The sequence below is a fragment of the Rhinopithecus roxellana genome, chromosome 13 (assembly GCF_007565055.1).
Source record: "Rhinopithecus roxellana isolate Shanxi Qingling chromosome 13, ASM756505v1, whole genome shotgun sequence".
NCBI lineage: Eukaryota > Metazoa > Chordata > Mammalia > Primates > Cercopithecidae > Rhinopithecus > Rhinopithecus roxellana.
Genome location: NC_044561.1, coordinates 120,709,551 through 120,725,851, shown reverse-complemented (window position 1 = coordinate 120,725,851; position 16,301 = coordinate 120,709,551). Strand labels below are relative to the sequence as shown.

The following is a 16,301-nucleotide window of genomic DNA, read 5'->3' as shown; positions in this document are numbered from 1 at the left end:
AAATAATTCTGAAACAATAGCCCTCCTCAAGAGTAACTGGGAGGCTGGGCACGGTGGCTCATGCCTGTAATCCCAGCTGTTTGGGAGGCCAAGGCAGGCGGATCACCTGAGGTCTGGAGTTCGAGACCAGCCTGGGCAACGTGGCGAAACCTCATCTCTACTGAAAAATACAAAAATTAGCTGGGCATGGTAGCGGGCACCTGTAATCCCAGCTACTCAAGAGGCTGAGGCAGGAGAATCGCTTGAACTCGGGAGGCAGAGGTTTCAGTGAGCCGAGATTGCGCCATTACACTCTAGCCTGGACCACATGCAAGACTCCGTCTCACATAAATAAATAAATAAATAAATAAATAAATAAATAAATAAATAAATACAATTAGCTGGGTGTGGTGGCATGTGCCTGTAATCACAGTTACTCAGGAGGCTGAGGCAGGAGAATTGCTTGAACCAGGAGGTGGAGATTGTGCCATTGCACTCCAGCCTGAGCAACAAGAACGAAACTCCGTCTCAGAAAAAAAGCAAAACATAACGAAAAAAGAATAATTGGGAGAACGAGAAAATTGGTTGTCTTAGAAAACCTCCTGAGATATCCCCCTTTGATTTTTTTCAGTAATTGCATTTAGCTGAATGGCCCCATCCTATTCAAGTTATACATATTTACTTGCTCCCCTACTTTTTGGGGAAATGGGTTCTTTGGGCAAGAGAATGACTGAGTACCTGTTGAAAGGGGAATGTCCTGTTCTGGGGTCCCTTTCAGAGGCCGACATGACCAGGCTCCCATTTGTGTAATCTTCCCCGTTGACTTCGCCACCCTGCTGCCTTCCTGATTTGCTGGAAGAAATTCTGAGACTGGGGAAGAAAAACTGGAATTTGCTGTGAGTCAGGTTGACTGGCCCACCTTAGGGCTTTGTTAACCCCGTACAGTCACTCAGTTAGTCAGTCCAATATGTACTTTGGGGCACTTCTGAGCCAGGCCATGGGCCTGGCGCTGGGCTACAGCAAAGAAGGATGGACAAGCTGAGATTGAGTTTGTCAAGCTGAGACTGAGTTCACGCTCTGGAGGAGAGACACAATAGAGCAGTGAACCAGCAAAAGAGGAAAATAATTTTTGATAATTTTCAGCTATGGGCCAGATGTGATGGTGGCTCATGCTTTAATCCCAGTACTTTGGGAGGCCGAGGTGGGTGAATCACCTGAGGTCAGGAGTTTGAGACCAGCCTGGCAAACATGGTGAAACCCCATCTTTACCAAAAATACAAAAATTAGCTGGGTGTGGTGGCGCACGCCTGTAGTCCTAGCTACTTGAGAGGCTGAGGCAGGAGAATGGCTTGAACCCGGGAGGCAGAGGTTGCAGTGAGCTGCGAACGCACCATTGTACTCCAGCCTGGGCAACAGAGCGAGACTCCTTCTCAAAAAAAAAAAAAAAAAAAGGTAATTTTCAGCTATGTATGAGTGTAATAAAGGGAAAAAAACAACTTCAGGATTATATAATAAGGAGCCTGGAGGCTGGAGGCTGGGGTGCTCAGAGAAGGCCTCTCTAGGGCAGTGAGCCAAAAGATGAAGTGGCAACTATGGAGAGGACTGGGCACAGAACATTACAGATGAAGGGGCCAGCCACATGTGAAAGAGCTTGGCTTGTCTGAGGAGCGGAAAGGAGGCCATTGGGGTTGGAGCTGAGTGAATGAAGGAGAGAAGGTGGGCAAGACCAGGTCACCAGGGACACTATAGGTCTTCATAAGACATTAGGTGTCTACAGTAAGCTCCTTGGAGGGTTTTAAGCAGGGAGTGCACTGTCTTATTTAGGTTTTATTTATTTTTGTATTTTTTGAGACAGAGTTTCGCTCTTGTTGCACAGGCTGGAGTGCAGTGGCTCGATTTTGGCTCACTGCAGCCTCCGCCTTCCAGGTTCAAGTGATTCTCCTGCCTCAGCCTCCCAAGTAGCTGGGATTACAGGCACCCACCACCATGCCTGGCTAATTTTTTGTATTTTCTAGTAGAGATGGGGTTTCACCATGTTGGCCTGTCTGGTCTCAAACTCCTGACTTCAGGTGATCCACCTGTCTTGGCCTCCCAAAGTGCTGGGATTACAGACGTGAGACACTGTGCCCGGTCAAGGTTTGGCATTCTTTTTTTTTTTTTTTTTTTGAGATGGAATCTTGCTCTGGCACCCAGGTTGGAGTGCAGTGGCTCTATCTCGCTCACGGCAACCTCCGCCTCCTGGGTTCAAGTGATTCTCCTGCCTTAGCCTCCCGAGTAGTTGGGATTACAGGTGTCCACCACCACGCCCAGCTAATTTTTGTATTTTTAGTAGAGACGGGGTTTCACCATGTTGGCCAGGATGGTCTCGATCTCTTGACTTCGTGATCCACCAGCCTCGGCCCCCCAAAGTGTCGGGATTACAGGTGTGAGCCACCATGCCCCGCCAGGTTTGGCATTCTTTTTTTTTTTTTTTTTTTTTTTTTTTTTTTTTTTTTGAGACGGAGTCTTGCTCTGTCACCCGGGCTGGAGTGCAGTGGCCAGATCTCAGCTCACTGCAAGCTCCGCCTCCCAGGTTCACGCCATTCTCCTGCCTCAGCCTCCCGAGTAGCTGGGACTACAGGCGCCCGCCACCTCGCCCGGCTAGTTTTTTGTATTTTTAGTAGAGACGGGGTTTCACTGTGTTAGCCAGGATGGTCTCGATCTCCTGACCTTGTGATCCGCCCGTCTCGGCCTCCCAAAGTGCTGGGATTACAGGCTTGAGCCACCGCGCCCGGCCATGGTTTGGCATTCTTAATAACACTTGTGAGATGACCAGGAATCTGAGGCTCAGAGAGGTGAAGTAACCTGTTGAAAGACACACAGCCATGTGAGTCCGGACCAGCTCTCTCCCTGACTTGATGAGCCTCATTTGAGTGGAGAGGGGAGTGCAGTTGGAGGAGCCCTGGGAGAAGGTCAGTGGGGGTGGGGTGGGGCTGGGACTGTGGGCCGCCTGGAGAATTCTGCTTTGATTTTTAAGGAAGTTCTAAGCCCTGGAGGGATTTTGAGCCTGGCTTCCTTGAATGCCTGACAGCCTGAGGGGGTTTATTGTAAACGTTTGTGTTTCTTATCAGCGAACCCTTTTTAAAAACAGGCTTGGAAGAGGTAGTCTGAAGGTACAGAAAGATTTGGGGGCCGGGTGCAATAGCTCATGCTTGTAATCCTAGCACTTTGAGAGGCTGAGGTGGGAGGATCACTTGAGCCCAGAAGTTTGAGACTAGGAGATCCCATCTCTACAAAAAAAAAAAAAAAAAAAAAAAAAAAAAAAAAAGAATTAGCTGGGTGTGGTATTGCATACCTGTGGTCTTAGCTACTTGGGAGGCTGAGGTGGGAGGATCACTTGAATCTGGGAGGTCGAGGCTGCAGTGAGCCATGATTGTGCCACTGTACTTCAGCCTGGCTGACAGATTGAGACCCTGTCTCCCCCCCCGCAAAAAAGAAAAATTTGGGGAAATGAGTTTGAAATTTCTCGGTTATTGCCTTTTTCTGTGCCCTAGCCTCTCCTTTCCCCCAGGAGAATAATGGTAATAAAGTATGGTACTTTGATGTGCCAGATGCCTTTCACTTTGTATGCATTATCTCATTTAATCCTCACAATCCTTTTGGGAAGAGCCTAATAGTTCCAACTGAATGACTGAGTCACAGAGAGGCTAAGAAACTTGCCCAAGGTCACACAGCTGGCAGGTGCCAGACTTAGTAGTCTGACTCCAGAGCCCACACTGAACGACAATGCTGTGTTGACATTGGCCAATGCCAAGCATGCCCTTTGTGATGGAGAATTACCAGGTGGCACTCAGAAGCCTAGGAGAGACAGTTGACCTGTACAGTGAAGGGCTTTGGAGTGGTGGAGGTGGGGTGTGCTGCGTCGATCTACTTGCCTTGGAGCACATAAATGACTTTGCCTCTCTGAGCCTCACCCATAAAATGGGTACAGAAATGCCATCCTGGTTGGGTGTGGTGGCTCACGCCTGTAATCCCAGCACTTTGGAAGGCCGAGGCAGGTGAATCATGAGGTCAGGAGAGATAGAGACCATCCTGGCCGACATGGTGAAACAGGTATGGTGGCGTGCACCTGTAGTCCCAGCTACTTGGGACACTGAGGCCTGGAGGCAGAGGTCACAGTGAGCCAAGATTGCTCCACTGCACTCCAGCCTGGAGACAGAGCGAGACTCTGCCAAAAAAAAAGAAAAAAAGAAAAAAAAAAAAAAAGAAATGCCATCCCAGCCTCTTGGGATTCTTGGGACAGTTTGTAGCTTCTCAATAAACAATAGCTGTGAACCACATGAAACCCTTCTGCAAAGGAAATAGAGGAATATTTCCCCGTCTACCCTTACACCTGCTAGGTGTATTCACAAACTCCTGATATTTTTCCTGTTCAGTGGTTTGTCCATCTGTAATCAGTTTCTCAATCATTCTATACTTAATAGCCACTTTACCATGAGCCTGTTTTTCTCTGGGGTTTAGTTACCTTATCAACGAAATGGGGAGGCTGGGCTAGGTGGGTTGGTCACACCTGTAATCCCAGCACTTTGGGAGGCTGAGGCAGAAGGATTGCTCGAGCCCTGGAGTTTGAGACCAGTCTGGGCAACATGGCGAGACCCTGTCTCTACAAAAAATGCAAAAATCAGCCGGGCATGGGTGACCTGTGCCTGTAGTCCTAGCTACTTGGGAGGCTGAGACAGGAGGATCTCCTGAGCCTGGGAGACTGAGGTTGCAATGAGCCGAGATTGTGCCACTGCACTCCAGCCTGGGTGACAGAGTGAGACTCTGTTTCAAAAAAAAAAAAGTGTGGCGAGTTTTAAATAAAATGATATTTGTATTTATTTATTTATTTATTTATTTATTTATTTATTTATTTATTTATTTTATTTTATTTTTTTGAGACGGAGTCTTGCTCTGTCACCCGGGCTGGAGTGCAGTGGCTGGATCTCAGCTCACTGCAAGCTCCGCCTCCCGGGTTTACACCATTCTCCTGCCTCAGCCTCCCGAATAGCTGGGACTACAGGCGCCGGCCACCTCGCCCGGCTAGTTTTTTTGTATTTTTAGTAGAGACGGGGTTTCACCGTGTTAGCCAGGATGGTCTCGATCTCCTGACCTCGTGATCCGCCCGTCTCGGCCTCCCAAAGTGCTGGGATTACAGGCTTGAGCCACCGCGCCCGGCCGATATTTGTATTTATAACAGTGCCTCCCAGATAATAAGTGCTCAATAAAAGGTAGCTGTCACGACTGTATTTCTAGCTGTCCTTCCATCAGGGCAGAGGCCTTCCTGGAACAGTTTTCCTGGTAGCCCAGATGTCTAGTTGTTGCCTAGTGACTATTTGTTAACTGGCTGGTCCCATTGTTTTCTTCTCTTTGAAGTCTGAAGTCAAGGCCACCAGGTGAAACATTAGGAATCATTTTTCTTCTTAAAGAATACATGCGCCTCTGTGGGTGGTGTGTTTACACAAGGTGAGACCTGCCTGGTAGCTCACTGAAGTTTCTTTCTACTAGAATTTCTCAGCCTTGGCACTGTTGACTTTGGGCCTGATCATCCTTTGTCTTGGGGCTGTCCTGTGCGTTGTAGGATGTTCGGCGGTATCCCTCACCGCTACCCACTAGATGCCTGTCGCAACTCCTCTTCCTGCCCAGTTGTGGCAACCAAAAATGTCCCCAGACATTGCCAGATGTCCCCTGGGTGTGCTGATTACTGCTTTCCACTCTTCTAAACACCTGAGCCCTGTAAAAGTGTTTGTTTGATAATGGGAGTGTGTACTGAGCTCCTGCTGTATGCTGGGTACAAGGGATTCAGACGTGATCCCTAGCTGGGCAGTGCCTAGGATGCAGTGAGTGTTCCATAAATATTGTCATTATCACCCAGTTTCCCCAAAGCCATTAATAAATACCTTCGTTAAATATGTAAACATGATCAGAAATAATTCAGAGGAGTCCAGCGTTTACTGGGTTTCCTGGTTGTTCCTCCATGTCTCTGCAAACCCAGAAGCCTCAGAGACCAAACTTTTACCCTGGTCCTATTTCTGGTCTCCTTTCACTTGGATTTTGGACCATGCCCGTCTACGCAGACGGGATTCTGTCTTCATTCCATTTTATGGCTGCATCACGATGTTTCACATATGGGCATCAGTGTTGCTTCCTGTCTGGCTCTTCTACAAAACTCTGTTGCAGTGGCTACCCCTGTCTGTCCTTCTGTGCACCCATGAGCCCTGCAGACAATAGGACATGTTCTTAGAATCATCCCACTACTATCTGAGTGATGTTGCATCTTTTCTTTTCTTTTCTTTTCTCTCTCTCTCTGTCCTTTCTTTCTTTCTTTTTGAGATGGCGTCTCGCTCTGTCGCCTAGGCTGGAGTACAGTGGCACAATCTCGGCTCACTGCACTTCAGCCTCCTGGGGTCAAGCGATTTTCCTGTCTCAGCCTCCCCAGTAGGAGTAGCTGGTACCACAGGTGTGCACCGCCACACCCAGCTAATTTTTGTATTTTTAATAGAGACAGGATTTCGTCATGTTGGCCAGGCTAGTCTCGAACTCTTGACCTCAGGTGATCCGCCCGCCTTGGCCTCCCAACATGTTAGGATTACAGGTGTAAGCCACCATGCACAGCCGCAGCATCTTTACGTGATGGTTGGCCAGGGTAATTTGGGTGACATATTGGGTCTGAACTCGTTGCTTCCTCTTGCCTTCTTTTTTTTTTTTTTTTGAGATGGAGTCTCGCTGTCGCCCAGGCTGGAGTGCAGTGGCCGGATCTCAGCTCACTGCAAGCTCCGCCTCCCGGGTTCACGCCATTCTCCTGCCTCAGCCTCCCGAGTAGCTGGGACTACAGGCGCCCGCCAGGTCGCCCGGCTAGTTTTTTGTATTTTTAGTAGAGACGGGGTTTCACCATTTTAGCCAGGATGGTCTTGATCTCCTGACCTTGTGATCCGCCTGTCTCGGCCTCCCAAAGTGCTGGGATTACAGGCTTGAGCCACCGCGCCCGGCCGAGATGGAGTTTCGCTCTGTCGCCTAGGCTGGAGTGCAGTGTCGCGAACTCGGCCCACTGCAAGCTCCGCCTCCCGGGTTCGCGCCTTTTTCCTGCCTCAGCCTCCCAAGTAGCTGGGACTACAGGAACCTGCCACCACACCTGGCTAATTTTTGTATTTGTAGTAGAGATGGGGTTTCACCGTGTTGGCCAGGATGGTTTCGATCTCCTGACCTTGTGATCCGCCCACTTTGGCCTCTCAAAGTGCTGGGATTACAGGCATGAGCCACTGCGCCTGGCCGAATTTTCCCCCTTCTTTAGGTGACTTTTAGAGATAGCACCCAGGGCAGGTGGGGACCTTGGTTGGTTAGCAGTGGCGTCTCTTCTTTCATCTGCCCCCTTTCTGAAGCTAATTTCCCTTTGCTTCTCCCAACCCACTTCTGTGGTTCAACTGTCGCCAGCACAGAACTGTCTTTTTGTTTCTGAATTGCCTTCTGATGCCGCGATTCCCCGTTGCAGTTTGGAAGCCACCATCACCGGAGATTTCTAGAACCCAAGCCAGGCAGGGGCTGGATAAATAGTGCCAACGGGTGTCAGCCACCAGAACCAGCTCCTCAGCCAGCCACAATGTAAAGGCCAAAGGCAACTGGTTTCTCCACATTCTTTGTGGTGTTCTGGTCGAGTTTGAAGGGCCTCATGTACACATGTTGGAGGGAGCCTTTGGGGCCTGGGCCTGCTGAGGGGGTGGGTGGTGGGCAGTGCGTTCTCATAGGGAGTCGGGCCCTGCCTCAGTAAAATTGGAATGAACTTGGCATTCTTGATCCAGGAAATTCCTGTTGCGATGTTGTCGTTTTTCCAGAGGGCCTCATCCCAGCTGGGGAGGAGAAAGGGCCGCGGTTGCAATTGCCTCTAGTTGTTGAGGGCTAAACACTGAATTCATTTGTAAATCAGCCTCTTTTCTGTAGATTGAAGCAATTTCTGTCCTGCCAGGCGAGTTTGGAAGTTCGCCTTTTACATATGAATGTGCCCTTTAATCACCACTTCTGCGTTATTGAGAGAGGGTGGCGGAGGCTGTGTCTAGTGGGAAAGGATTATAGCTCTAGTATAAAAGATGGGTTTTCTCATTTCTGGGAGAGGGCATCAGAACTGAAGAGAATCTGAAACAATTACTAAAAATATTAAAAACACCTTCAAAACGCAAACCACAGCTGTTTCCCTCCCCCCAGGCTCCCTTCTGATATTGTCACCTCGGCCAGCAGAACAACTCCAGTTCCTCGTATTTATTCACAATCCCAGGAAATAAATGGCTCTTCGGTGCACTGCACCGAAGACTTTCAGCTCAGCTGAGCTGTCGAGGTTGATAAATTATAGGCGAAAGCCCGGGGACATGGAGGCAAGTCGCTGGGCTTCAGACTGCCTGATTGCAAAGAGGTGACAGTGTCCTTGCCCCGCCGGGCGACCTAATAATGTGTACAAGACCGGGGCTGGCCTGGTAAGTGGTGACTCTTAGCCTGTTCTCTTTGCTTCTTCCTCCTCCCCCTGGGAGAGGCCGCTGAGGATCCGGAAGCAGGAATGTCTGCTGTGGGTGAGCCTCTGTTCTCTTTTGAACAAGAGAGGCTAGGCCCTCTGAGCAGCCGCACTTTCTCAATGGCAGGTAAGTGCCTCCTCTCGGCGTTCCCTGCCCCTGGCATGTTCTGCCTCCGAGGTACGTGATGTTCCTGGTGAAATGCCATTTTCCCCAAGTTGAGAGTGACCTTCATTCCACGGCCTCATTTCCATTCCAGCCCTCCCTGTCCCGGCTCTGGATAAGAAGTTCTTGTTGATTTGCACAGATTCTTTAGAAGCACAGTTCAGGCCAGTGCAGTCCTTTGGAGGAGCAGGCTCAGCCCGGCAGCTGTGGCAGGGCCAAGTCAGCCGGGGTGCATACCGGTCCTCAGGTTTCTGTGGGTCTAAGAGATGGTCAGCGTTGGAGGAAATAATCATTTGCTTATGCGAGCAGTTTTCATTTACAAGTTCCTCCTGGCTTAGGCATTCTCTGCTGCGAGGACAATTTTGCCTCCGCCCCACCCCCAACCTTTGCTCCTGATTTTTTACTTCTGTTCTCCGCCAGGAGGAAATTCCAGACTTTTGTCTCTTTGTGATGTAATTGCTGGTTGGGGAGGGCCCCAAAGATTCCTGGGGAAGGGAGGCCTGTTTGGGTACCTGCTCTGTGTCTTTGGGAAACGCTTTGAAGTGATTAACCATGCTCTGCTTTGCTGCTTCTGGGAGAGCAGCAGTGTGTGGTCATGTTTGAAGTAGGCCAAGGGGAGAGGACTGGTGATTATGAAAAGTGTTGCAGAGCAGGCCTCTGCTTCTGACCCTGCCCTCACAGTTCCTGGAGGAAACCTGGCATTTTCAGTCTGATTGAAATGCAGAAATCATGTCCTGGGCTGATTCTGGTCTCCAGTCTACACAGGCTGGCATTTTCCATAGCTTTGAACTTGTGGAATTGATTTAACATGCTTCTTTCAGAAAGCAAGCTGTGTTTTCGGAGTGGGGGTGGTAATCAGGGAGGAGGTCGAAGAGAAGCAAGAAAAGGAGGAAGAGTGATTGGTTAAAAAATAGAGTTACCCATTAGTTACCATTGAATGGGTGCTTACTATTTGCCAGGTATTATACTAAGAGCTTTACATGAATTAACTCATTGACTTATTCGATAACTTTACAAGGTACCATTATCTCCATTTTAAAGAACAGAGGCACGGAAAGGTTAAGTCGCCTTTTTAAGGTCACACTGCAGGGGAGAGCACAGTCAGGTTCTGCATGCATTTCGACACCAGAGAGCTGATTCCCCACCACTGTGGCATCCTGCCTCTCTGTCGTTTTCAGTCTGGCCCATCAGAGCATATGCCCTTGACCTACGGGTCCTGGTTTGCCCGGGACACAGCTAAGCACATGGTTGGTTGCCCTACTCCTGTGGCCTGTCATGCCTGTCTGGGCCTGTGGACCAAGCTTCTTTTTCTGTTCAGGCCCCAGCAGGCTTGCTGTCGACATCATTAAGGAAATTAAACACCCACAAAAACACAAGAAGCTCCTGGCCTTTCAGCTGTGGCCCTTTCCCTTGAGGGAGGAGACAATTCCCTGTAATGGTGTGTCATTTCCTAGCCCCTGGAGAACAGCATGTGCTGTGACTCAGGCGCCGGATGTGGGGGCAGGATTAGGGTGGGGGGCGGGTACCTGACGTGGCCTGCTGGGGAGGCCTAGTCTTGATGGAGGCTGGAAAAGGGGAGGTAAGATGGCCCTGGAGCCCCCAGCCTATTTCAGGGACTGATGCCACCATTTGGAAATTGGGAGGTGAATGTGCTTTTCGGGGACGGCCTTTGAGAGAACGGTGTCATCAGTGAATGACATGAGTTTCCAGTTCCTGGAACTCTTTGTTGGACCTTCCCCACCCCCATACCTCCATCTGCAGTTCAGGGGAAAAAAGGCAAAATTAGAGTGTACTCTTAAATTATAGACCCTAAATTAGGGAGTCCTCTTGCTACAGAGCTGAGGATGAGGCCCTCCTGGTGCAAGGCCATGTGGTGCAGAGGTTAGAAGCTGGCCCTTGGAGTCCCACTGTCTGGGTTCAAATCCCAGCACTGCTCCTTGGTAGTTTTGTGATCTCAGTCTAGTGACTTAGTGGGAACTACAGGAAGTGCATTTTGAACAGTGCCTAGAATATCGCATATAATCAAAGAAACTCTTAGCTCTCTTTGTTTTTTTTTTTTTGAGACCGAGTCTTGCTCTGTCGCCCAGGCTGGAGTGCAGTGGTGCGATCTCGGCTCACTGCAACCTTTACCTCCCTGGTTCAAGCAATTTTCCTGCCTCAGCCTCCCAAGTAGCTGGGATTACAGGCGCGTGCCACCATGCCTGGCTAATTTTTTTTGTATTTTTAGTAGAGATGGGGTTTCACCATGTTGGCCAGACTGGTCTTGAACTCCTGACCTCAGGCAGTCTGCTGGCCTCCCAAAGTGCTGGGATTGCAGGTGTGAGCCACCACGCCCGGCTGAAACTCTTAGCTCATTATACTCTTGGCTCAGGAAAGCTATAAGCCTGAGTTATCTTGAAGTAAGATGCCCCTTAAATCAAAGACATCTAGGAAATGCTGAGCTCCAGGATGATTTCTGGTGGATCACAAGACATAGGCTTGGGAAGGATCTCCTCACATGCTTGGTTCCTATTTTTTTTTGAGACAAAGTCTCATTCTGTTGTCCAGGCTGGAGTGCAATGGCATGATCTTGACTCACTGCAACCTCCGCCTCCTGGGTTCAAGCAATTTTCCTGCCTCAGCGTCCTGAGTAGCTGGTATTATAGGCGCCTACCATCACACTCAGTTAATTTTTGTATTTTTAGTAGAGATGGGGTTTCACCATGTTGGTCAGGCTGGTTTCGAACTCCTGACCTCGTGATCTGCCCACCTTGGCCTCCCAAAGTGCTGGAATTAGAGGCATGAGCCACCGTGCCTGGCCTCGTGCCTGGTTCTTAATACCCAGTAGACCTTCCCATATTGTTACAATTTCAGCAAAATGTCACAAGGAGGGGAAATTCTGCTGCTTTCTGCTCCATGCCAAGCTGTTTTCCTGAGTCACTGCTCTGTCCTCTCCACAAGGCTGCACTCCTCCCTCACCCACATTAACTCATTCAGAACCACTCATTTTTGTTAGGGGATGGGTGGGAGGCAGAGGGTTGTGAGTGAGCCAGCCTAGTGGGGTCACAGGTCCTATTCCCTCAGAAGGCAGCAGAAAAGTCTTTCAGATCCAGGGTGAACCAGTGATTCAGTCGACAGTGGCTGTTTGTCATTGTTCCAAGTTTATAGATGAAATGCGCTGAGCAATACATCTTGTCAGAATTAAATCATTAAAGAAGAAAAAATTGACTCAGCTTTCTGGAAAGGGTCCTTATGGAGCCTGGTTAGCATGGCTACAGTCAGGCGTACACCCACCAGTCCATCATCACCAGAGGCCCAGCCCCCACTGGAGTGGGGGGGCAGTTAAGTCATAATGCCACCCTGCTGTCTCATCCCTCCAAAGGATACTGAATCCAGCAGTCATTTCCTAATTCTTCTCCCTATGAGCCTTCATTGAAAATCCCCTGTTGTTGACTGATGTGTCTGTTGTTTGGAACCTATCAAATTTCGACCCCTTCGATACAGCCACTGAACTCTCATCAACTCCAGGGGGAATTGGTGTGTTTGTAACAGCAAACAGAATTGGGGTTTTTATGTTTTGCTGAAGCTAGAAGGTTTGGAATATTCTCAGATGTGGGCATCCTTGGGCTAGGACCCACCTCCCCCTACCTCTTGCTGAGCAGAAACTCAGTTTCCCCCTTTGTTTCCTGGTGGGCTTGGGTGATATTCCCTTGCCAACTCTAAATCGCTTACAAGTATATTAATTTCTAGTGATTTTTTTCTTCTTTCTCATTAAATTAAATAATTTTAATGTTCAAGAGGGACTTTAACATCCTCTGGGTGCCCTGAAGTTTTTATTCATTGGAGCTGAGGACACCTTTGCAAAGGTACCTAGAAATTGCACTCCTGTAAACAATGATGACCTGTTCAAGGGTCCCTGGAGCACTGTCTGGTCTTTAAATGAGAACTTCCAGTCTAGTCCCTTTCTCCCCCTCTCTTCCCATTTTGCAGGTGAGGCCCTGAGGCCCTGAGAGGTGGAGACTTGCCTGGGGTTGTTTTCTGTTTAGCCTTATTCTCCAGCCTGGCCCCCTTGCTTGACCTCTATTCCCTGAGTCCTGAACCAACCCCTCACATAGTGTCTGGAAGGTAGAGGCCATTGGCTCTGGCTTGCCAGTGAGGAACAGGATTGTGTAGAGTTGAGAACTTAGACCCCATTTCCTAAACACATACACATACTCTAACATTTCTCAAACTAGTGTACCTCCCAGTCTTTGGGAGGACTTGTTAAAACACAGATTGCTGGGCCCTACCCCAGAGTTTCTGATTCTGTAGATCTGGAGTGGGGCCTGAGAATTTGCATTCTTTTTGTTTTGTTTTGTTTTTAAAGACAGAGTCTCTCTCTTTCACCCAGGCTGGAGTGCAGTGGTGTGCTCTCAGCTCACTGCAATCTCTGCCTCCTGGCTTCAAGTGATTCTCCCGCTTCAGCCTCCCCAGTAGTTGGGACTACAGTCGTGCACCACCACACCTGGCTGATTTTTATATTTTTAGTAGAGACAAGGTTTCACCGTCTTGGCCAGTCTGATCTCGAACTCCTGACCTCAAGTGATCTGCTTGCCTGAGCCTCCCAAGGTGCTGGGATTACAGGCGTGAGCCACAGCGCCTGACCAATTTTCTTTATTTTCCTAACGTCATCCAGGCACATGATAAATACAGTACACAAAGGTATAGAGTGAAAAATCATCCTTCCCTGGACTCCCTGCTGGCAGTCCTCCCGAGGCAACTAGTAGTCCCCAAGTTGAGCTTTGTTGTAGTTTTGTGTTCATCCAGGAATATTCTAGGTTTGTGCAAACATTGATGTGTATATTCAGTCTTTTTTGGGGAGGAATATTGGTCCATTAATGGTGCTAGATACACTTTATTTATTATTTATCTTTTTGAGACGGAGTCTCGCTCTGTCGCCCAGACTGGAGTGCATTCGTGCAATCTCGGCTCACTGAAACCTCTGCCTCCTGGGCTTAGTCAATTCTCCTGCCTCAGCCTCCCAAGTAACTGGGACTGCAGGCAAGTGCCACCACACTCAGCTAGTTTTTTGTATTTTTAATAGAGATGGGGTATCACCATGTTGGCCAGTCTGGTCTCGAACTCCTGACTTCAGGTGATTCGCTTGCCTCAACCTTCCAAAGTGCTGAGATTACAGGTGTGAGCCACCGCCCCCAGCCTAATTTTTGTATTTTTTTGTAGATACGGGGTTTCACCATGTTGACCAGGTGTTTTTTAATCTTTTTAAATAAGTTTTACATTTTTTTAATTAAAAAATTTTTTTTTGCAGAGACAGTGTCTCTCTTTTTCACCCAGGCTGGAGTGTTCCAACATGATCATAGTTCATAATACCCTCGAACTCCTGGGCTCAAGCAGTCCTTCCTCCTCGGCCTCCCAAAGTGCTGGGATTACAGGTGTGAGCACCGTGTCCGACCATGTAACTGTAATCTATTCTTAGAGCAGTCCTCTGTTTGCAGACGTTTGTTTCAAGTGCTTTGGGTATAGCCCACAGTGCTGCAGTGCAGTCATCTTGCCTTTGCTCCTTTTCTACTATTTTGTAGAATGTGTTTCTAGAGGAGATTGTTGGGTCAAAGGCTAAGTGGAGAAAAAGTTTTCAGGAACAGTGGTGGAAGTCAGGTGAGGACCCATGTGGGAGGGAGAGGAGGTGTCTCTGGGGGAATGTGCTCACCCCGGGCTGCACCTCTCTCTCTCTCTCTTTTTTTTTTTTTGAGATGGAGACTTACTCTGTTGCCCAGACTGGAGTGCAGCCACGTGATCTTGGCTCACAGCAACCTCTGACTCCAGAGTTCAAGTGATTATCCTGCCCTGGCCTCCCAAGTAGCTGGGATTATGGGCATGCGCTACTACGCCTTGCTAATTTTTGTATTTTCAGTACAAAAGTACGGGGTTTCACCATGTTGGCTAGGCTGACCTCTGTGTCTCTTTTTGTGAGTTTTCCCACTAACTAGCTGCTGTGTGCCTTGGTCCAGTGCTTTGGGCTCTCTGGGCCTCCCTTTTGATGTCTGTGGTTTGATCTCTGGACTCTCAGGTCTGTTGTTAGCATTTAATTTCTACTCATGACTGGGTCTCCACACACAGCACCCTGAATATTTGTTCAGGATTGTCCAGAAGCTTTCACGGTGAGGCTGGAGAGTTCCATCTCGTGGATTGGGTTTTGGGAAAGAGTTCGTTGTCTTCCTTTGTGAATCTGCTGGAAGATGCTTTGCCTTTTCACCAAAATCAACCACTAGGAGGCCTTGCGTGAACCACATTGGATGCTGTCAGTCTGCCCTCAGTGACTCTCCTGCAGGCAGGGAGACAGATGCATCATGCAGCCTACATGCTGAGTGGTAAAACTGGGGCAGGAGCATCTTTGGTAATTGACATCTTTCCGGATTTCACGTCCCATCCCACCCCATCCTCCTATGGTCTTGGCACAGCTCACCCCTCTTGTAGTATTCGTAGCTTTCATTCCTCAGGATGTCGGTTGCACCAGGTTGTGTCATTATGTCGTCCCTAAGTTACCAAGACCACCATGCGGCATGGAGTGGATTCAAGTCCTTGGAGGTGAAGATTGAGTGGATGGTAGTAGAAGTGTACATGTGTTTATGTATTTTTTTAATCATTTTTGAGACAGAGTCTCACTTTTGTTGCCCCTGCCCATGTTGCAATGGCATGATCTCAGCTCATTGCAATCTCTGCCTCCCGAGTTCAAGCAATTCTCCTGCCTCAGTCTCCCAAGTAGCTGGGATTACATGCGTTTGCCACCACACCCAGCTAATTTTTTTTGTATTTTTAGTAGAGACGGGGTTTTACCATGTTGGCCAGGCTGGTCTTGATCTTGTGACCTCCCGCCATTGTTCGTGAAAACTTTTTCTCCACTTGGCCTTTGATCCAACAGTCTCCTCTAGAAACACACTCTACAAATACAGTGGAAAAGGAGCAAAGGCAAGATGACTTCACTGTGGGGTGTACCCAAAGCACTTGAAACAAACATCTGCAAACAGAGGACTGGTTTTACCATGTTGGCGCAGCTGGTCTTGATCTCGTTACCATGGTTTTACCATGTTGGCCAGGCTGGTCTTGATCTTGTGACCTCAGATGATCCGCCTGCCTCGGCCTCCGAAGGTGCTGGGGTTTACAGGTGTGAGCCACTGTGCCTGACTGAAGTGTACATGTGTTTAAATGAAATGCTGAAAGAGGAAAACAAGGGGTGCATGAACAAGACTGGGGCTGGCATTTTCCAGGTGAGAATCCACAAGGATGTAATTTGTATTGATCTTTTTGGAGGAGGGTCTCAAACACAAGGCCCAGTGGTGGTGGGGCCACGGAAACTTCCCAGTGGGTGGGGTATGTTCTTTTCACACAGTTACAGTACATAGCCTACTAAACACGAATAAATGATGTTGTTTTCCACAAAGGAGAATGTGTGCCTTCATTTCCTTGAAGTATGTAGCCTTCCTGATCTATCTTCTTTGGTTTCCTGTTTTTGCAATCAGGCGTGGGCATGGAGAAGTCATGTTTATCTGGGGTAAGAACAACACTGGCGCCTGTGTGACTCTTGGCAGGTTGGCCTTGGTCTCATCAGCAGGGACATAGTGGGGAAGAGTGGCAATTGCGCATGTTTCCATCTAAAAGTGGGGTAGC

The 16,301-nt window shown here is 48.7% G+C and overlaps 1 protein-coding gene across 14 annotated transcripts in view; it reads left to right on the top strand.

The window, feature by feature from the left end:
• The window catches only part of ZMYND8 (zinc finger MYND-type containing 8), a 154,798-nt gene that overhangs the window by 32,451 nt on the left and 106,046 nt on the right, over positions 1–16,301 (top strand). Inside the window, exon 1 of one of the 14 annotated variants that reach the window (XM_010384156.2) lies at positions 8,491–8,621. The exons of the other annotated variants lie outside the window; for them this stretch is intronic. Within the exon in view, the coding sequence (XP_010382458.2) occupies positions 8,540–8,621 (82 nt within the window). The 5' untranslated portion in view covers positions 8,491–8,539. Of the gene's footprint in view, positions 1–8,490; positions 8,622–16,301 lie in introns of those variants that run through there. 14 annotated transcript variants of the gene reach the window in all.